The sequence below is a fragment of the Trichogramma pretiosum genome, unplaced genomic scaffold, assembly GCF_000599845.2.
Source record: "Trichogramma pretiosum strain Unisexual culture from Peru unplaced genomic scaffold, Tpre_2.0 scaffold43, whole genome shotgun sequence".
Lineage (NCBI taxonomy): Eukaryota > Metazoa > Arthropoda > Insecta > Hymenoptera > Trichogrammatidae > Trichogramma > Trichogramma pretiosum.
In genome coordinates this window covers 216,964-240,291 of record NW_019640864.1, presented here as the reverse complement: position 1 = coordinate 240,291, position 23,328 = coordinate 216,964, and the positions used below count along the sequence as shown (strand labels likewise).

Below are 23,328 nucleotides of genomic sequence, written 5' to 3'. Positions count from 1 at the left end.
TGATATATAATTTGGAACTTTTGAATATTCAAGCCTTAATATCTCGTGCGTGCGTATAACGCGAGGTCACGTGTGGTGACTGTACAGTTAAAAAGTCGAATATCTATATAAGCTGCATGGACCACTACTTATATGGCGCGCATATAGCAACTGATAATGCTGATAAATCTCGGAGCTCGCTCGCGATTCAAAGGCAATATCTGCGATTGGTCTCGGACGTTTCAGCGGAAGGCAGCGTCCAGATAGCGATCGTAAATCATGCGCACGTTTGCCTCCTATATGTCATACATATATAACTCTGTGTGCGTGTGTGTGTACGTGTGTACGCCTATGCTCTCTGTAGCACTGCAGCAGCTCCACCACAATATCTCTCGTGGCTACATTTATGCGCCCATGAACGTATACATGTATACACTATATATATTGTATATGTGAATACGTGTCCGGTGCCACTGATTGATATATAACGAAAGCGTCGTATCGTATCTGCGATATATAATATATCTCTATATACATGTTTGTATTAATCACGAATTTCGACTCATCGATACGATTTTATTGGTATAATGAAATGAATCTAAAAAAAAAAAATAATAATAATAATACTCATCGCATCTTATAACGGCATCTTGCGCGGTGAGTCGTAAATTTCCGCGCTAATCCGTAACTTTTTTTTCTTGCACGCGTCGAGCGCACGCGCTATAATTTTTATCGTTGATCATTCCGTTGGCCGCTCGTTTATGTACGCGTCCATTAACTCGTCGATTTATTATAATAAAAATGTATACATCGCACGATAGCCCGATCGGAGCGAGCTCGTAAATGCCTTCGCAAGCGCGCGTTAAGTCGATCGTTAATTCACGCGTGCGAGCGCGCGACTTTTGCCGTTTCATTCAATGAGCAGGAAAGAACAAAGAAAGAGAGAGAGAGAGAGAGAGATGAAAATTACTCCGTGGTCTATTATATTCCGATGGCGCCCTTCGTCTCTCTTGATGTTTTCCGCATCGACCTGACACGTCTGCTGAACACGCGCGAGTCGTGCAGCGTCTAACAGCAGCAGCAGTAGTACACCTTGACGTTCAGTCAGGCAAACGCGTTCGAGCGCGCGCACGCCTGCATATATGATGCCACATATATGTACACGGCACATAAATATATAGAGAGTTCGAGAGCGAAGGTAGTCGAGCCTTGAAACTCAGGAATTGCATCCCTTTAACTCGCTCGCTCGCGCGCACACCGTATATAGCCAAATAATCGCGTAACATTGAATCCAATATTGCACTGCCTATATACGTGTATATGGCAAAAGCAAGGAGTTCAGGGGGGGGAGGACCATAATAAAGTCCTGCTTTCGTGGCTGCTGCAGGCCCTCTATATATGTACGTGTACAATACATCCAAAGAGAGAGAGCTGCACACGCAGGCATCCATAAGGGTGGGGCTAGTGGCAACAACAGCTACAGCAGCAACATCAGAACAGTGCAGGCAAACATACACCTGTCTCGCTCTCCTCTCGTTGACATGAATTATTCAAGCTTCGTGCGTCCTAGCACGGGGGGAGTGAACGAGAGAGAGAGCGAGAGAGAAATCGCATACGCGCACTCGCGTGCAGACATTGCTCGCAATGTATCGCGCTGCGTGCCGTATATATGTGGGAGCTTGCAAGCGCACCCACACACACACACATAGAGACACAACGTATATATAGGTATATATAGAGGGAGGGTATACTACACTTGCTTCAACGTGTTTGCGCTAAAATTTGCAGCCAGTGCCGCTCGCGCCAGCTCTCCTATAGATGCACGTATGAGAGTCCAGCTTTCCGCGGTCTATACGTAATATGTCTGTCTGGGCGTGCATCCGCAAGCTCGCTAGTCGAAAAAGCTGCAATTAGATTTCGGACATTTAAATTGTAATCGACGAGGGCTATGTGTATCTATAGGGGCCTTGAAAGAGAAAGAGAGAGATAGAGAGAGCTGTGTGCGATATAATTGTAGACGCATGGCGTGTGCGAGCTTTCGAGAGCTGCACCAACACACATACACACAAACAGCATAGATTCGCAGCTTTACTGCGCGTACACATAGGACAGGCGCGCACAGCACAGAGAGAGGAGAGCGAGGCTGGTATGGAGCTGCTGACAGTCGTTGGGATTTCGATGATAAAGGGCGCCCGCGTGAGAGAGAGCGAGAGGCTAGAGAACTCCTCTGCGCTGCATCTATCTATCCCAACGACTGCACGCAGGATTTCTGCTACAATGCCCTAGAGAGATCTCCTCGCCACCGCTGCCGCTGCCATTATTATTACCGGGAGCTTTCGCCCATTGTTGCGCGCCAGTTCATGCGATCTTCGTCCGACGACTGCAACGACGACGACGACTACTTATAACTGTATATATATGTACACGTATTATACGTACACCCACCCACCCACTGACACACAAACACACACATATACACGTATAATAATATAAATGCGAACAGACGCCGCATAGAGAGAGTGTTGTCTCGAAGATATACGACATGTCCCCCTTGATTAATACACAGCTGCGCGCGGCCCAGGCGAATCGAGTTGTTGTGTGTATATTAATTTAAGTTGGGGAAAATAAAAGCTCAGGCACGCGCGCATAGTTGTCGTTGTTGATGTAATTATACGCGCGTTATGCGCGTATAATGCCGGCAAAGTCGTCGTCGTCGGCGGTGCCGGCAGTGGCTGCCTTTGAGAAGTTCCACTGCCACCGCACCGCACGCTGCATGAGCTACCGTGCATTATACGCGAGCTCTGCCGCTGCTACTCTTCTTCTTCATCATCATCATCTTCTCCTTCTTCTTCTTGTTCTTCCGCCTGTGATTATCCTAGCGTTGCGAGACCTCGAAGTTTCGTCGCGTATACCTCGACTCGTATATTATATGATGTACGCGCGACTGCAGCAGCAGCAGCGGCAGACGCGGTACGCGCGTAATTTCGTGTACATACATATTTTTTTTTTACTTTTATCTCGGAGCGACTCTTTTCGCTCGCTCGCGTGCGTTGATACGATCCATTTTACACCGGCGAGACTCGAGGCAGCAGCAGCACAAAAAGAGGCTCGAGCTAAGATCCCCGAGCCACTTCAATTAATGTGAAGCTTGCAAGCTCTCGCTCTGTGTGTATGCACAACCGGCTGTCACTATTATATTTGCACGCGCGCGCGTGCATGCATACAGTCACACAATTATTATTAAGTCAAAAAGTTGTCGTCGTTGTCGGAGGAGGAAATTCGTGCAGCAGGGCGCGCCGGAATTGACCGTGATTTTCTACGTGTATGTGTGCACGAATGCGTATATATACGTTTGTGTATCAACAATGCCGCGTTGACGCAAGCGCACAACAATGATTTTGGTTTCTCAAGGCGCGTCGGAGCGAATAAATCATCTCACACCCCTTTTTCGAGCTTTCTCTCTCTCTCTCTCTCTCTCTCGGTGCAGAGAGTTTGTCGTACCTTAAGCGCGACTGTAACAGTCGAGTTGCAATGCTGAAAAGCTCGCCGCCTGCCTTTAATTCTCTCTCTTCATACAAACATAAGTTTATATTTAATTTAAATTTAAATAAAGGGAGGCACGGCTGCAAAGCTTATAATTACACGTAAAAAAGAAAACAGCCATCTCGTTGGCACAATAATTATGCGTGTCGTACATTAGCCAGAAAATTGTGCAATGCACTCCCCCGATTTGCTGGCATTATAAGCGCAATGTGTAGAACTGATCGAGTTACAACTGTGCTTGCGGGAACAATGCTCGAGCTGCAATGATAACCGGTCGAGCGTGAAACCCACGTGCACATACATACGCACGCACTCTACACACGATCGCGTGTTGGGCATGAAATATATAAAAGCATCGGCTGGTTTCTCTCTCGAGTACTGCTGCCACAGTAGCAGCAGCAGCTGTTTGTTTATCCTTCGATGGGAGGAGGATATTTACACGTACTCCGGCATTTGGTGCAATACAAGGAAAACAAAAAGCTCTCGAAGCTCGACTACTCGAGATCAGCCGCAGTCAAAAAACACAAGACACGCCTGTGAGCGCAATCGCACTGGCGTGATATCTTTTTCTTCTTCTTTTTTCTATTTCACGAATTCCTCGGCTCAAAATGTAAAAGTTTTCCGTCTATACACGCGATTGTGTATAAAGGGAAGAAATTCACGGGACAGGACTTCAATACTCGAGCCTCGGTGCTCGCGCGCGCGCGCGCAGCTGCGGAAAGAGATGCAAGCTAGCGCAGTGCACCGCGCATATACGTATGTATAAGAGTTTTGTTTGTTGTATATGGCAGCAGCAGTAGTCGTGCACACCTTCCACGTCGAGGTAAATAAGAGCTGCTGCTGCTGCAACGCTTAAAGCTTGTATATATACTCGAGTATATATTCGGAGTTTGGTCGCGTAGTATACAGCGAGACCAGTGAGAGAGCGAGCGAGAGGACCCTATTGTCAGTTGCAAAATTACTCGCGCAAACTATTTGTGTAGTCGCGTGTTGATAAGAATTAACTTTACACAACGCGCAAGCTCGAGTCGCTCGCTGTATTATATGGTGAAAATGGCGTTTTCGACGCAAAGGAGAAAAAAAACGAGGGAGAGAAAAAAAATCAACGATTGAAGGGAGATCAATTTTCAAAACATACAAATGATCTCTCAATCAAAAAGTTACTCTAACGTTACGCGCGCGCGGCAGGGAGGCTTGTAATTTTACAAAGCGGAGTCAGTATAAAAAAAAAAAAAAAAACACACACACAGAGGAAGGAAAGAAGAGATCGCGATTCGATATCCGTGTATACTATGCACAAACGGGTAAACAAGCAGTCGAGATTTGCTTCGACGCGAGCTGCACATACACGTGTACGCGCGTAAGCGGCGCTCCGCGTGGCAGGGGATGTGATAGATAAGCTACTTTCTGCCGCACGCCGAGGAATATAATATATTTCAATGAGTAGAGCTTTATCCACGGAACATACATATCTACGCAGACGCTGAAGCATCGAAATTAGGTATACAGATCTACATTATATATGCAGGGCAGATATACTTACCCCGTTATAGTAGTTACGAGCTGCTGCTGCTGCTGCTGCTGCTGCTGCTGCGTTACGTACATGCCACGAAGGCAGTAAAATGATATGCCTGCGAGCGATATTCTCGATAAATCACGTCTTGGCGTCGCACGATATAGAGCCGTAAGAGAGAGTGAGAGGGAGAAAGAGGGCAAATTCGCCCGAGCCATTCTTATCTATCTTATACTCCCGCGCGGGTATATACACGAAGCTGCAGCAATAAACTTTGCCCTTTCGTATCATATTCGAATGCATCAGTGGCTTTTGATTCCTCCTCGCCCTCAAGCTCTCTCTCTCTCTCTCTATTATATAGTGTTTCAATACCCACCTTACTCTCCCTTGTTTTTGGATATATCTATAGCAGAGGTAGTAGTGGCGCGAAGCGGCCGCGATATCTCTCACTTTAGCGGCTCGCGCTTTTAATGCCTCTCTCTCCGTGAGAGAGAGAGGGAGAGAGAGAGAGAGAGCTAGCTTGTTTTTCCCAAGGAGAAGGAAAAATGACTTTTCTTTGGGTCGATGAATTGAACTATGGCCTCGGCGCGTTGCAAAACTTTAGACAAATGATCTCTTTCGTGAGCGAGCTCGCGAGCAACCCCTGTCGCGCCAAAGCTTCTTAAGCCCGAGTGCACTTCGCAGACACGATCTGCTTTTCCTTCTTCTACCTCTTCTTTTTTTTTTCTTACCAGACGCAGAGAGCTTTTCGAGGAAGACGTATGGCGTATGTGTACGCTTCTCCAGATGCTTAATTATAGCCGAGTGAAATTGCAATTTTGACATCGATTCGCCAAGTCGGACTGCGCTGCATAATAATAAATAGATGGAGACAGGTTTTCGAGCGGATAACTAAAAAGGCTTTCTAGACAGGTTTTCAATAGGCATCAATTTACAGCACTGCTGCGTGTCTCTTTATTTACACAAAAATACAAACTAGTTCGCGCATTACTCACATTCGTCGAAGTAATCGCCACCAGCAGTACGTGATATTTTTTTTCATAATTATTATAAAGCCAGTGTGTAACAAATGCTATCACCCGTGTACAACAATTCGTAATGTTTAACTATTATTTTTTCTTCATTCTTATTATCTATCTATATAATGTAATTAATAATATGTATACCGGCTTTTCCGAGTAACACAAGATATAGATCATATCGTTAATACTCGGTTTTTGCTTCGTCATCACTCTATTTATAATTGAGATTTTTTTTAGAAAAAGTCTGCCAGTCCAAGTAATTATTGTGCGCGTGAATAAGTTTTTTTTGGCATTTTTCGTACAAACGTCATTAGTCGCGTACACCACATAGTCTCATTTACCCAAAAACGCACAAACATACACGCAAACACGCAAACGTACAGATAGAGGAATGAACAACCATTAATAAAATCGATCACAATTGAATTCGTCGGCCACAACAACGTTATATTTCTTCAAAATCTAATGGAGAATCGAATAGAAAACAATTGAATTATCTATATATTATTATTTTTTTTTATCTACATCTTCTATGTTTCCTATATTTATGAGTCGAAAATCATCAAACAAGTGTCGATAACAATGTAATATTTATACAGTTATATTACACATCGTGTAATATTCAATTATTGATTTCTATATATATTATATTTATGTACGCTCGTCCTTGTTATTTCGAATTCAAATACGAGTGGCGATCGTTTGAAATACGCTCGCATCGCATACGAACAAATATAATATAACTCGAAATTTTTCAGCGTAAATTGGCCCTCGGAGAAATTTTTTTTATCGTACATAATAAACAATCATCATATACTGAGCTAGCATGCCTGAGATAATGATATCTCAGACGCCGAGATACCTGCAGTAGGCCGTGTCCTCGATGAGCTCGCGCGGTATCCACTCCTCGGCGGGGCTCTGATTCGACAAGCTCGTCGCCTGGCGCTCGACCTCCTTGAGGACGCGCAGCAGATTGCCGCCGACGAGCTTCTTGATGTCGGACGAGGGCCAGCGACGGTCGCGCGTCAGCTCGGCCAACAGCAGCGGATAGCCCGAGACGTCGGGCAGCTCGCTCGGTGGGCTGCAAAGTCAAAAGTGCGATTATAATAATGATATATATCAATTGAAACGATCATCGACTGCACCGCTGCAGCTACGACGTGTATTATCGTTATACTTGATATTCAGTGCGCGAGCTGAGCTCTATAACAAAAAAAAATGTAAATCACTGTCGTCATGAGTAGCGCGCGCTCGCCCGAGAGCTATATAAATAGGGGCCTTATCGTTACGTATGCATTACCGCGGATTAAACCACTAAATCAGCTCTCTCCTCTCTCGAGCGCGCGCGTGCCTCTATATTCGGTAGCGGCGCGATCGCGAGACTACTTAAAAAATCTTCTCACGCAGCCGATACGATCGGTTATTTATAACCTCGGCAATTCGTCTTTGAGAGAGAGAGAGAGAGAGAGAGAGAGAGCGAAGCGGTGGGATTTAAGGGGGTGCAGACTTGTAAATTGAGCAGCGCGCCACCTCCTCCTACAGCTTTTAAATTGCAAATCGCGCTTGCAACACGCTCGCAAGCTCGAGGCGTTATTTCCCTTCTCTCGCTCTCTGTCTTTCACTATACTCGTCCATATAGCTGCCTGCCAAAGATAAAAGATTTCGCCGTTAAAATTAGTTAATAAAGAAAAAAGCACATCTCGAGCATAGAAATGGTACGCAGCATATCTCGCGTTTTGTATAAATGGAATTGCTCGAATGCCACGGGGCCGTAGTTACGTGGGCTGTATATGCAGTATATATATACATGTAATTCATAATACACGTCCGAGACACGAAATATATACGGCAAATAATTTTCGCGGCGCTCGAGCGAGCTGGACGTTAAAGCCCTAATAAAACATCGCGCTATAGTGCAATACAACATAAACACAATGTAGCCCAGAGAGAGAGAGAGAGAGAGAGAGAGAGAGAGAGGGAAAGAGGAAGAGGAGAGGAAGAGAGAGCGAAAGCTCGTCGAGGATATTGAATAGGTAACGTACTGTCATATACATGTATTTCGTCGCTTATACAGCCATCGAGATATTCCGTATTATATACATATAATATGGCCGGGCGCACAACGTTCGAAATTTCTCGCATTGTGCGCAAAAGAGAGACAGAATATTCTCGCGCATATAGATATATACACGACCGACTGTGGACCGTGGAGCATGGAATCACCTTCAGCCCTGCGCGCACGCGAGAGCAACACTCGAGAAATTCCTGCCCTTTTGCATTAAATATGTTTCCCTGCCTGCCCACGCCCGCTCGCGCGATATACTATATATAAACGTAGGTAGAGCAGCGCTGGAATACATTGGAATATATTTTGAATTAAATTTAAACATTGACTCCTATAAATTTCGTACAAACAGCTTGTTGCATTATTCAGAGGAGCTCTCTCCTCTCTCTATCTATACACCATGGCACACTACGACGGTTTGTGCAAATTTTCTATTTTTACGCTCGGCCGCGCGAAGCTGTTCTTTTTTCGGACGCTCGTGCCTCAGCCGAGAATCATATCTGCCGCATATATGACCGAGCTCGTTTATGTGCCTCGCGATCATAAGCATGTATTATATTTATATACCTCATGTGCAAGCAGTGAATACGATGTTTACGTTCGATCGCTGTTGCTGCTGATGCGAGCAAATAAAAAAAAAACGTGATTCCGATGAATTTGAAAATTTGCGTATCGGGACATAAAAAAAACGAAAGCAGATAGGTTTGTATTCAATCAACGCGATGATTAAAAACATTGTTCAACAAAGCAAATAATTTGTATTATTAAAAAAAAAAAAAAGAGAACAGATATTTATATAATGCGCAGAAATACGAAACGACTTGCAAGAGGAAAATATTGTACCGTGTTTACGAAAAAAAATCGTGTACACTCGATATTTTACGTACAACAAAAAAAAAGGAAATGGAACGAATTTTATTACAAAAAGCGGTACGGTGAAAAAAGCTATTTACATTACATCTCGATATTAGTTATAATGAAATGAAAAATTACGAAAAAAAAGGGAAAATAAATAACATCGCTGCAGCGAGCTCGTAATTTACTATATTCGAGCTCGAAACATCTCATTGGCAAAGTAAACCACGTTGCATTTGGCATTGAAGGATCGTTCTCGTCCGACCACGCATTATTCGTGTGCGTGAGTGTGTGTATGCTGCGCGCGTCAAATCCACTAACATGCGCGGCTTAATTTCGTCGACGTTAATTTATGAGACGCGTCGTCTCGTCTTTGCTGACTTGTTCAACAAGTTCAATTTTAATTGTTTTCGGATGCCAAATGAGAATCAACCCCGTTTACTTGTAGTTATTTTTATGCCTCACTTTATTTATACACTTTTCAATAATTCCTTTCTTTTTTTCGAACGGTCAGGCTAAATTATTATCAAATTCTTCGCGCCATTGGTGGTGGTGGTGGCCAACGCAGCAAGAAGAAACGACTATTTCTATGAAAGGATCCTCTCGAGCAAAGAAGAGAAGTGGATTTTTCGCATTCACCTGGGAGAAAAGTCGCGGAGTGGACGAAGCTTTTCTTTGAATCTTTGTACAGAGGAGAAGAACCCGAAGAAGTAGAAGAAGAAGCAAGCGAGGCACATAAAGCTCGCATAGTCCGTCAGCTCGCGCTAGAGAGCCAAGAAAAGAGGATAAGTTTTGATGGCGTTTTTATTTTTTTTTAAACGAGATGCGCGCGCGCACGGCGAGTACGCGAATCGATTCTCCTTCCGGAAAGTTGCTTCGTTATCGATGGATATCGTGACGCGCGCACACACACACGCGTGTTCGACGCGATTTTAAATTATACATCGAGTTTTCGAAATTTTATCTTCTTTTGGCCAGACGTGCGCGTCGGTCCAAGCCTCAGCTACCTACTGTGTGCTACGTGCACGTTGAGTGAATTTGACAGAAAAATTTCAAGGGTTGTAAAGTACACGTATAAGCGCGCGATGTTCGCTGCTACTGCTACTGCTGCTTCTGCTGAATCTACCCTTTACAAAATTGATGTAATAAAATCCTGATCTGACTCTTCAGCGCTGCGAGAGAGGAGAGCTTCGGCACTCACCCCTCCACGAGCACATACAAAGTATCAAAAGGAACTTTACGGCCGCTTATACATACATACATACATACATACATAGACACTCGCACATAGCGTGGCACGAGCAGCAGCAGTAGTAGTAGTAGCAAAAGCAGCAGCAGCAGCAGCTCGCCCAGAGCATATAAGAGAAGAATTTTGAAATTTTTAAGAAGTCAGCAGCAGCAGAAGCAGAGAGTAATACGTATGAACGTAAAGAACTTTTATGCAAATCGAGGGTAGAGAAGGATTTTTATTTAGAAAATCGTCCTCGAGTGAAGTGAATAAAAAAATAAAGAGAGAGCACAAAAGAGAGAAAAACTTGATTTGCAAATTGCTCTGAGAGATGTTGCACGGGAAGAAAATAAAAAAGGTAGCATAATTATTTTATTGTTATGCCAGTTTTCTCACCTCGATATTCCGTCGTATCCTGCGCCGAGTCCGACGTGATCGACCCCGGCTACTTTCCTTATGTGATTAATATGAGCTGCAACAACAAAGAAGAAGAAGAAGATGATAATGACGAGCGATGAAAATATTATTTATATATTCTCGACGCACAACCGCATAAAAGCCGACGTTCCATCCGTAAACACGGCTTGCAGCACAGCTTTATGCATTATAATATATAGATATATATGTGTATGCCATCCCGAGGTCTTATCTGAAACGTTTATCAGGTCTTTCGAGTAAGTATAGAGGGTTATATATATCTATATGATGCTCGCTCACCTATGACGTCGTGCATTGATGCCTTATCTCCGCAGCTTAGATGGGCGCTGTCGAAACTCACCATCACCAGGCCACCGTTTAGCGTCTACATGGATATGACGACGGTCGAGGGGGCGGTTTGAAGTCCAGTGCGCGTGTGTGATCGCAAGCCGACGATAGGATGGAAAAAAAGAAAGAAAAGATTCATATTATATTTATAAGATATTTATGTGTGCATAATAAGCTTATGCAAGCAGATCACGCGAGATCCCGAGTCCAGATTTTCCGATGGGACTTAGGAGTCATTTGGAAAAAGGATTATCATTCTTTGACTAATTCTAACCATTTTTCCTCGGAGCAGTTCTTTTCGAGATAAAAAATCGTAAAGATTTTTCAATTGAAAATAAATGGAATATTTTACACGCAGGGGGTACACAACTGAAAATTCCCAGGAGGACGTGTAATTAAAATAATAGTGTCCAAGCGGTCCCCAAAAATGTTGACAGAAAATCAGAGTTACAGATCTCATATAGGCGCCTTATTAGTATTAAGGTGAACAAACGTAGGAAGCTTTCATATAGGTCAATGAACTTGCAGCTGAGAGCACGCTAATGTGCGTCGTCGTCGTCCTCATTGAATATTTACAACATGTACGTCAGGACGTGCCCCCTTCCACGCATAGTGTGTATTTTATTGTTTATTTACTTTTCCATTATCGAACAAAGTATATTGAATACTGAAATATTGTATAATTCGACTTCTCTACTACTGCAGATGAGAGTGAAAAAAAATTGAATATTGATTACACGCGCAGCAGCGGTAGTAGCAGTAGCTCGAGTCCGGCGAAACACTGCAGCTTCGAAAGTAATGTACGTTCGCTTTTAGTGATTCGATTCTGGGCCAAAATAATAAATAGAGAGAGAAGAGAGAGAGGAGAGAGAAGAGCAACCTCCATTTCTCTGGATGTTTATTTTGCATACATACGATATATGCTCACACACTCGTCCATACGCGTACACGATATATGAATAAAAATTTAAATCAAGATTATTTGCGCGATATAATTCCGAGCAAATAAACGTCGTGCATCGCGCGTACTCGCAATGAAATTCATTGGTGGCGAGAAGTTAGAAAAGTAAACGTCGAAATTCATCGTATACCTAGCTGGCAAAACACGACTCTCCAACCGATCATAAAAGACGCGCATTTTTTGGCCCAAACGCGCCTGCGATGAAAAATAAAGAGACCGAGAGAAAGAGAGAAAAATATGAAAAGAATTCTCGTAACGATTTATACTGTCCAGTGCGCTAGGCGTTTTATTATCCACACATGTGTGTGTGCGCGCGTTTGTATGTCTGTGTGTGTGGCCAGGCAGAGACTTGCGCGATACAAAGTGATTAATAACGCAATTTAACTTCAGACTTTAATCTTTTGGCTCCAGGGCTGTGTGTGTATAGTTGCAACGATACGTATATAGCTACAGAGAAGTGAGCGTGACGGTACAACCGTGGAATAAGTTTTGGATCTGATGCGTAAAATGCCACTCGCATACACACACACACACACACACACAAACACAATGCACACATATAGCGCCATGCGGCCGTTATTACGTCGAGGTTAGAGGCAAAACTTTTTGACAATGGAGACGCCGCGACTTCCGCGCGCGCAGCGAGCGCCCCCCGGAAAATTCGATAAAATAGAAAAAGCTCGGCCGCGCAGCAGCCCCCGCGGCATAATTGATCGTTTGCAAGTGCTGCTTTATTGTGTGCGCGCCCGAAAACTTGCATCATTCCTTCTCCCCCGTCGCCCGGCCTCCATCTGCGCCATCAACGCGCCACGAAAACGAACAAGTCGTGCTGCTGCTGCGCTTACAGTACTCGCGGCCAGCAATATCGAGCCGTGGAATTTTCTTCTTCTCGTAATGCGTTATAGAAAATAAGGACGTGAGCGCTAGAACTGCATCGGGGAAAATGGGCCGGGGGCGGGGGGAAGCCGTGCTCGTCGTGCCTTTATACGTAGATTAAAGTTTAACGAGTTAATTAAATGCAATTTATGACTGGCGCGACTCGCGCGCACTCTCTGCGCTATATATAATGCGTTATTAAGCGAATATGCCTCTCTTCCTCTCGCAAAAATTTACATTTAAAATGTTTCAAATCCTTCTTCTTATTCTACTTTTTTTGGGGCGCATCCTTTACCTCTGACCGCCTGGGTCCAGCGGGACTGGGACTATTGTTTTGGTCAGTAAATTTTCTGACTCCTTGCGTGAGCGTACGTATACGTATGTATATACGCGTGCCGAAGGAAGAGAAAAGCAATAAAAGACAGATAAATTTCGTTAAGTACCCGAACCCGTGGCAGCTTGAGGATTTTACTTTCTTCTCTCTCTCTCTCTCTCTCTCTCTCTTTCTACGTTCTCTTTGCCGAAGCTTTCACCAAAGCTTTACGGGCTGCGTATGTGGTTTTGCCACGGCGTGTGTGTATCATTTTATTTTATTTCTTCTTTTTCCCACACCCAATATTATCCACGTGGCAATGAAACGCTCGTATGAAAAAAACCTCGTGTTCTCCTTTTACTCCTCTCTCGCAATCATTTCGTATTTATACATCATGAAAGATCGTAAATAACGTTCGGTACATACAGAGAGAAATCCCTACATCGGAACATTGTGTGCGCTGCACGTTCCGCCGCTTGTGTGTGCATTTACGAAGTTTTCGGTCAATCGAAAATCATAGCTCGACTACTGTACATATAGGTACACGGTATGTTCTGTATGTAACGAGCAAAGCCATTTGCTAGCGACTAATGGCTTTGATACGACGAATATACAGTGGAATGCGCGCCCATGTATATTTATACACGCGCGCGTACACTGTAATAAAACGTCGTGCAATGATCTGCATCTATCGTCAAAAGCTTTCCGACAAACTTTTTTTCTGTGCAATACACGCTAAACAGTATGAGTGAACGAAATGAAACACTAATTAAACGCATGAATCACATGCCCTCACGTAAACTTCGGGAAATTCTTTTTGGATGTATGAATTTCGTATTATTACTTTGTAAATACCAGATTTTATCGGAGTTACTGAAACATTTCAATGAGAATCAATGAAAATCTGGAATATTACGTACTCGCTATTATACTTTATTTTCCATGTGAATTCGTACATAGTTTACATTAGTACACATAAATTTAATTCATTTTAATCTCCCGTGTACACAAATATTATACGACCTACCCAGTACGAAAGCTTATACCCATTAAAGCTTTCAATGGAAGCTTTCGAAAAGTTTCTATTCAGTTATTTTTCACCCCATTGGAAGGATACAATTAAAGTTGAAATTTACGATATTTTGAGTTTTTTTAAACTTCCAGAAATCTTACTGCAACCTTTCATAAAAGCTTTTTAAAATTAAACAATTACTAAAAAACACAATGAAAGCTTTTCTCGAAATCGCTAAAAATGTTTGTACGTTTTCAGGAAACTTTGAAAAAGCTTTAAATTCATTGCCGTGGCCCCCACACTACTTTTTAAGGAGCGCCAAAAACGGTCACAAAAAACGTTGTATCCTCTTTCTGGAGGTGTAAAAATGCGCAAAGTAATTGTCTTGAATGAGTAATCTTAAAGAGAGTTATACACTAATTCACTCCTCTTTGGCATTTTTGTGACATAAATTACAGTTAAATGTCAATCTACACTTTCAACATAAAATTGGCATCTTGAGCCCTAAAAATGTGGAAAAAACTTGTACATCAGCATTTTGGCACTATGCGCAAGGCTCAGATCAGAGTTTTTGAGATAGAGACCTTTGGTAACTGTAATTTATATCACAAAAATGCCAAAGAGGAGTGAATTGGTGTATGACTTCCCTTAAGTAACTAAAATGGCCCAGCTAGTAGTTTTTTTAATTCATGTCGATTATGAAAGTGAAACTGTGACTGAATCGATCCAGCTCAAGTTATTTATTTGAACTTTTACTTGTAACCATAAGTAACCTAAGCAACCCAATTCAAGTTTTTTTACTTCCTTCTAGAAGAAGCTCTGCGAAAGGCTCAAAACTTGATTTTGAACTAGGTATGGTAGAAAAATTTGGCTTAAATAAACTAGATGGTTTGTAAACCAGATTAAGGTGATGCCGAAGCCCCAATTTTGGCCGACCGAGCATTGAAAATGTATATTTTCGCAACTTTTTTTCCAGGCTGATTTTCGAAAAACGGCTTTGTGGAGCCCTCCGTATTGTTGCTGTGAATAACTGCGACAAATTTCAGCCATTTTCATCCCGTTTTTCGGACATTAACTAAGATCGGAATGTAGACTAAGCCTGACAAAGCTGCATTGTACAACATAATTAGTAACCTCCTCAAATGCAATGTACTCTTAGCATATTGTAGATGTAATTTTTTTTATAAGTGCTTTAATTTAGCTACGTAGCTTTGGTGACTTCATATGGGTTGTTTACAGCCACAAGTATGAAATTTTCGGGTCAGTTCGGTTACTTACTTCTGCAGAGTCAAATAAATTTATTTTCACATAATTTTAATTTTTACTTTATCATAAAAAGAATTTTTTTTGAATGCTTACAATTACTCATAAAAATTGAAAAATGCAAAGGGCGGAAAATTTGAAATTGGCACCCACATTAGTTTAATCCTGGCCACACTCATGGCTTTTATGCTTTGTGAAAATAATCGCTCTCATGACTGAAAAACAAAATTCTAACTTTTAATGGGGAGTACTACGCGTATACATAAGGAATCTAACGAATGCGTTATTTGCCCAACCAACCGATGTATAGAGAAGGTAAGTACTCGCTCTCCCGCTGGGATGTAAATAATTTAATTGGGTTGATCCAACTGTTACGCCGCATCTCGCCGAGCGAACATTAATTAATGGCTTTTTATCGGGTTTTTGGATCATTTAACAAATAAAGTACTCGTCCTATTAGGCGAAATCAGTCTCGAAACTTGTGAACGTTTATTGCACGACTTCTAACTAATTTTGAATCAGTTATTATAGAAAAAAAATTGGAACTCATTAACTTAGTTCTCGAGATAAATTTTGATTCATAAAAAAGAACTTAAAACATTATTGTAAGTATTATCCTCACTCTTACAAAAGAATCATGAAGATGGATTACAAGATTATTCGCTTATTATCTGGGTTCTGAACTTTCTTATCTCAACAACACGAGTATTGACTCAAAATGTGCGGATGCCCGGATGAGCTACGAGAAAAAAAATTATCTCGAGTATTTCTGGTGTGATGCACATAAGCGGATCAAAATCTTTTTCCATATTACATATTTAGCCCGAGGATTGAGGAGGATAAAATCACATCGATCATCGATTTACCAAATTTCTCAAGACGTCGTCGGGTACGTTGCTGGAGGAGTTGCAGAGGGCCCGCGCGGCGCTGTGCGAGAAGACGACGGGCGCGCTCGAGACGGCCAGGGCGTCGCGCATCGTGCGCACCGAGACGTGCGACAGGTCGACCAGCATGCCCAGCCGGTTGAGCTCGCGCACCACTGCCTTGCCGAAGCTCGTCAGGCCGTCGCTGAAGAATCCGAGCGTCACCAGGTCCTTGTCCGGGTCGTCGGCTATCGCCGAGTCGGCCCTGCAGCGCAGCAGCCATGCGAGAAAGAGACAGAGAAAATATCGTGAATTATTGGCATGCGCATCAATTACATAAAGTTTATGCACGTGCGCCCACATATATGTGTGCACTGATCTGTCACGCTAGAAGTGCCGTAAATGTCGATTTTTCTTACGAGCGAGTAAAAAGTGGGTCACTCGTGTATACGTAAATCGTGAGGGAAATGCGCACAGGGTACATTCGTGTATGTGGACGCGCGACAGCTGCAGCTTCCTTCGATCGACGCGCGTTTACATAAACATGAATTGAAAAATACCAATACAATTGGCACGCGCCTGAGTATTCGAACGTGTGTAAAAATACATAAAAAAAAAGAAAAAGAAAGAAGATATTACACAGGTGGTACGAATTTTCAAATTTTATTTCTCGCGCGCGAGCCGCGATTGGGTGTGCGGGCAGCCACCCGACACCTGAAAATGCCCCGTAGGTTTTTTCTTTCTCCCTGACAACAACCCCCGGATCTAATTTAAACGTTTCGCCCGTACGTCTATTTCTGTGCTCTATATACATGTGGATACGGAGAGGAGGCGCGCAAGTACATATACATACACACACGCAAGCGTAATATATAGTCGAGAAATACTCTCTCGAGACTAGGAGAGCTGCTATGGCTGCCGCCGCTGCACACGAGCGTGCGGGAGCTTCAAGGGTCATTTCACGGCGAGAAAAACAATTTCGGCAGGTTGTGCGTGTGGGTGTACATATATATATGTGTGTGAGTATGAGCTTGCAGGCGCAGTGTAAAAAAAAGGAAAGAAAAGCAAGGGAAAAGACTTTTGTGTTTTTGCCCCAGTACAGGCAGCACACGGGGGTTATATAGGTATATAATGCGCGCGAGCATGCACACACGTCGATGTGCTGCTGCTGCTGCTGTTGCTGCTATTGCATGTAAAAAAGAAGCGAGTGAGAGAGAGAAGAGAGCAGTGAAAAAAAAAGATAAAAATTTACAGCCAACTTTTTTAATTAAAACAAAAATTAATTGCATTTTGTGCGCGCGCGCGTATTCATATAAATATATACGTTGGTTTAAAAAAGGCCACAAACAAAAAAAAAAAAAAACAAGCGAAAGGGAGAGAGAACACAAAGATTTGTATTTTCACACGCGTGCAGTTATAGTAGCTCTGCTCGGGCACGCTTGTGCTCGCGACGCTCTTTCACACAGTGAGCTTTATATGAATTTTGATTGTAACGAGTCGCGCGCTATAGCACGCGTGACTGTATACCGTGTATTTAGTAATTACACGGCGATGCTCTTTTTCGATGTTTAAAAACAAAGGCCCGGGGTGGCATTTGTGTGTGTGTGTGTGTGCGCGTTATGCATGAGCTTTTTCGCGCGCGAGCTTGCGTTGATAATGTGTATGCGTGCATTTTGCGAGCGTATGCGTGTGTGTTCTTCGGAGCCAAAATTAAATGTAAGCTGCAAAATTAATGGCATGGCACGCACACGGGAGCGCTTTTCGCGTGTAACGTATATGTAGCGAATTTATTGACCTCTCTGCAGGTATTTATGCACGATATCGGGCCGGCCGAAGCGACAAAAAACCTCAAGAAGCAATATAATCGCGTCACATACGTGTCACATAGTTAAATCGCGTTTTCGAAATGGCCAACTCTGTGTATATCGAGTAAATGACTCGTTCAAAAGCGCGTTTAATATTACACGTCGTCTTTCGGAAGCGCGTTACTTAGAGATAAATAGTTAATGATTTTGCGCGCGCTAACACACTTTAAATATATGTAGTACAAATATCTATGCAGCGCGCGGGACTCGCGAGTATATAGAAAGCTAGATTAAATTTCAAATGGCGCAGCAACGCGTTAATGAAATTCGCGCGCGGCCAACTGTGTTTATATGTAAAATATGCGACGTTTGCCTGTACTACATATAGGACGGTACGTTTCGTTTTGCGCGATCGATTGTTTGCTGTTTCGGCGCGCACATGCATACGTGCATGCAAGCGAAAAGGCTAATTTACAACTATCCGCGTACAGAGAGCATATTACACGTCTAGAGATTGAGCTCTGGCAAACAAGGGAAAAATAAAACGTACGTCGCGCTCGATTAAATCGAAAAATAAAGAAAAGAGATTACATTTGCGCTGTGTTACACATACACACACTCGGGCTCGCAGTGCGATTGAATTATGCCTTTCCATCTCTACTGCCCCGTGTGTGTGCGTGTATGTGCACATGGGGCATTGTTGAAAATAATTGAATTTTCCATGGGTGCAAAAAGTGCACGTGTGCGCGAGCGTGTTACAGCATATACCCGCGCGTCCAGTAGCTAAGAAGAAAATGGTCCATCACCCCTCCGAGGCTCGAACGAAACGATAAAAAAAAAATCAACAACGGGCCAGTCAAGCAACAACAACAGCAACAACGGCAACGACATTGTACACAAACAATTTTACGGGCGCACACGGCCATCGGGCCATTCGATAGCATCGAGTCTCTGTGTGCGTGTGTGTGTAAGCTGCTGTTATGTGTGTGCTGTACTGTGCGTGTGCGCGAGTAAGCGTGCATCGTCGAGCTTCCCTGTGTAGTTTTTAACGCGCTGCGGCAGGTCCGATAGCTATATTAATAAAGTTTCGTCCTCGTAGTCATCGTCGTCGTCGTCGTCGTCGTCGTCGTCGTCGCTCGTGTACTATAATACCCTCTAGAGTATTACCGATATAATGCCACGCTGCGATACGGAAGTCGATTCGACGCCGCCGCCGCCGCCAACGACGACGACGACGAACAGCTAGCAGCAAAGTTTCTGGGGATAGTTATAAGATCGTAAAATTATGCCACCGCGCCATGCAGCTGGGTGCACGTCGCTACTCGTGCTGCTGGTCGTTCTACCACTACTGCTACGTCGCATAATATAATGTGCAAGAGAGAGAGAGATAGAGATAGAGAGAGATAAAAAATGGTCCGCAAACTCACCAAGGCGTGTTGCACTTGTGCGTGAGCGTCATGTATCTCGCGCCGAGATGATGGAAGCTCCTTAGCACGGCCATGCTCGCCCCTATGCTGTGTCCACCCTCGATGCCCACCAGGCTCGCGAGTATGCCGTCGCGATGGGCCTGCTCGAGCTCGCTCGAGCTCGTCACCAGGCGCATCTTGCGCGAGTACTTGGAGGCGAGCCGGCGCACCACGTCGATCTGCTCGAGGGTGAGCTTGACGGCGTCGAGGAACTGCGCCTCGCAGGGCACGTAGGCCGACCAGAACTGGGCGCCGACGATGCCGCGGCGCAGCCGCAGCAGGTCCGTCTGCCAGCTCGGGCCCCACGAGCTGTTCTTGGACAGGTCCTCGTCGAAGGGCACGTCGCGCAGTCGGGTGCTGCCGCGCTGCTTGCGCAGCGTCCACGCGAAATTGTTGTGACTGCAATATATGGAAAGAGAAATCGATGAGACGAATTGTGAGTGAGCGAGCTGCGCTCGAAGCTGCAGTACACTTGTTAAACTTTAAAGCTATTTAAATTGTTGTTCACGCAGTGCTCGCGCAGCTGGAAGTTAACCATATCTGTCAGTCCAATCTCCTCGCTCAGTTCGTTCGTTAGTTGTCGAAATTTTCCGCTTTTGTTTTCGCGGTATTATACATTTATAAAGGACGCGCGCGCTCGCACTCCAATGCCGGGCTCCGGCAAAGTTAAACAAACGTGCGCTCGCAGCACAGCGAGCGGCAGGATAACAAGTGATCGTCGATTTCCCCCGTATAGCTTGCATTCGAGGGATCGAAGAGACGTGGCGCGATAAATTGCCCGGTGTATATGCCCATCGACGCGCCGCCTGCAGCAGCAGCTCAGCGACCCGGCAGTATCATTCCGAATTGCCCAACAACAATCGATCCCGCCTGAGCCAAATCAATTGTCGCGTGGCGCGCTCAAAGTCCTCGATATATACCCGGCCTAATTTATATATTGGCGCGCAGCAGCAGAGAGCTTGCGAATCTCGAGGCTTTACAACGATATTGCGCGCGCGAGAAAACTAATTTTTTTTATCACGTGCTTGTGTGTGTGACCTCGTATCTCTCTTCTTGATGAAACTTTTCGCAGCTCGAACTCGATATCACGCCTTGACACACTGCGCTTTTTTATGTATACTCATGAAGTCTCTCGCGGGTAAAAAATTATGGACCATTGAGCAAAAAAAAAAAAATGAAAATCCCCGGGCGAGGATATTCTCTCGTTCTCTCTTTCTCTCTCTCTATCTTCCGCTTGGAAAATTTTGTACGCGCGGCGTACATATATACACGATATTATGTATATCTACGGCTTGCGATGTTTTCGCTCGGCGGCTCGTATAAAACTCGCAATTATCATGTAATAATCGAATGAATCGCCCGCTGCAGTTCACGGAGCTATTACATTTATTCGTCTGACTAATCTTGGCCTCCGTGAGCCTTTGAAATAACAGCGCGGCGGCGGCGCGCGCGCGCACGATAATTTAATTATATACAGAGTATTTCACCCTATGAATTTTCCAACTTTTCTGCTGCGTAATGCTTTCTATATATATGCGTGTGCGTACATATATATTCTTGTGCTTTTGTTCGCTGCACTAGCTGTGCGCATGCGACTCGGTATATACGTACGTGTATAATCGCCGCTGCTGCTGTTACTGCTGCTCTCGCGCGCGCGCGCATTGTGTAAATAGCTTACAGTCGCTTGCCGAGCGAGCGTTAATTAAATTACATTATGCGCGATTGCAGTGGGTGGGACAGACCAAGAGAGAGAGAAAAAGAGATACATGTACAGCTTTCCTCCCGCGTGAGAGAGAGAGAGAGATAGATGGCAAACGAGGCCGCGCGCGCACTGTAGCCGCACACACCGCCACTCGGAGCTTGCCGTATTTATAACACCGTGCGGCAATGATCACCGCAAATTTATACAGCATGTATATGTATACAAATTGAGCGCGGCTGGCAAAAGCTTCATTGTGGGACACATTTGGAATGGTTTTCGGGAGAAGTAGGAGGAGGAGGAGAGGGGAGAAGAGAGAGAAAAGGAGGTGAACGTTTCCTCCCCCCGCAACGATGTCGATGATCGTCGTCGTCGCGTTCCTATGTTGATTTTACGTTGCGCGCCGAGACACTCCCGCGCGTCAATATGACTTCTGCCGAGTAATCAAGACTTGATTTACTTTGGGTTTAAGTGTTCAGCAGCATACGTGTATGTGTGATTGCACAATCAAGGACATGTGGAATCTATGTAAACCGCAAGCTCAAAAGCTTAAAACGTTAAATTCGCATGTCAGTGGATAGCGAAAAAATTAACTCGAATTATCGTATGCTATAAAATTGTTGAAAGAAAAAAAATATAATGTAGTTACGTTTAGATAGCAGACCAGCTTTGGACGCGCATCGAAATTATTTTCGCAATTTAATATCCAGAAAATAATCTATCTCTACTACCATGGCCCGTTGTAATTTTAAATATTACTCGGGCAGAGGAGCTTGCGCTGCAGTTATGGGGAAAAAAGCAGCGGCTCGAATGTATGTTTAAGAGAGAAAGTAAAAGAATATACAGAGATTATCTTATGTGTTTTGTTTTAAGTCTCGTTATTGCTAGGCTCGGCCTGGATTTTGATAATTAATTTTCGTTATAATTTCAAATATAACGCACAATATATATAAAAGAGGAAAAGAAAAAAAGTTTTAAATACATGGTAATGATAGCTCGTATAGCTGCTCTTGTAATTATAACCAAAGAATAAATTAAAATTATTTAAGTACATGGTTTAATGTTTTTCACCTGCGTTTAATAGTATCATCGGAGATATATTATACTTATGAAAATATAAAAGTTCTGTAAGGCAATGTGATGGCACCGATATAATGTACTTACCCATCGATGAGCGGAGTCTTGGAGAGAATTTTCCTCACTACCCTCAGTCTGGCTTCCAACAGATTCGAGCTCCTGAGTTCAAGAGCCAAAGGCAAGCCGATACCAGCTATTAAGGCACACGCCAACAGGAAGAGGCCAGCCTTCATGGCCCAACTACGCTGCCCACCTCCGTTTTTCCGCTTTGCCGCTGCAATAATAATGCAAAATTTTGCGACGTGAGTGAGTGAGAAATGCTTCAAACTTCCAAGCCAAATGTAAATATGTGTATGTGTGTGTGTGTGTGTGTGCTGCACATAAGGGAATCTGTGTAGCATAACGTAATTGACCGTCTGGGCGAGGACGACGACGACGAGCGACTCGCGTCGGGTTATTATGCGCTAGCACACGAGACAATTTCTGCGTACGCTACGAAATTTTCGGTATTTTGCATGAAAATGTGTCGCACGCATTGAAGTAAGAGCAAGAGAGAGGAATGATATAACAACTACCTTCAATCGTGACATTAGGTGCCTAAAATATCATTTAAGGAGATACGAAAGCCAAGATTCAAATGAAAACTTTATTTCAGGATTTCTACCGAGTACTTTTTGAAAAAAAACTTGGTTAATGTTTAGAAAATTACAAAATGAAGATATTAAAGTAGTTTTATTTTGAAAAAAGAGTTTGAAAATTTTCATTTTATCCTTGGCTTGACGCATATATACCTACTATCCGCAACCAAATCTTTAGGTTTATGTAGTATTTTGCACTTTTGTCTTGGATTATAGACTTTGATTGAAGCCATTAACGATTAAGTAGACCGATTTTCGTGAAAATGACAAATAAATTGTTCGATAAAATTTGAACCAGTTTTTATCACTTTTATACGATAGTAAATCTGCAAGTGGCAAAAGTGTTCTGGCAATGTAATGAGAAATTATGCCAATAAAAATCTAC

The 23,328-nt window shown here is 43.6% G+C and overlaps 1 protein-coding gene across 2 annotated transcripts in view; it reads right to left on the bottom strand.

Moving 5' to 3' along the window:
• Positions 1 to 5,983: 5,983 nt before the first annotated feature.
• The window catches only part of LOC106649562 (dipeptidase 1-like), a 43,928-nt gene continuing 26,583 nt past the window's right edge, over positions 5,984 to 23,328 (bottom strand). For both annotated transcript variants that reach the window (XM_023457529.1, XM_014367015.2), the window contains exons 3-8: positions 22,393 to 22,579; positions 19,491 to 19,928; positions 16,262 to 16,523; positions 10,923 to 11,007; positions 10,602 to 10,677; positions 5,984 to 7,138 (exon numbers count right to left, since the gene is read on the bottom strand). In XM_023457529.1, coding sequence (XP_023313297.1) covers positions 6,904 to 7,138; positions 10,602 to 10,677; positions 10,923 to 11,007; positions 16,262 to 16,523; positions 19,491 to 19,928; positions 22,393 to 22,579 — 1,283 coding nt within the window. In that variant the 3' untranslated portion in view covers positions 5,984 to 6,903. The remainder of the gene's footprint in view (positions 7,139 to 10,601; positions 10,678 to 10,922; positions 11,008 to 16,261; positions 16,524 to 19,490; positions 19,929 to 22,392; positions 22,580 to 23,328) is intronic.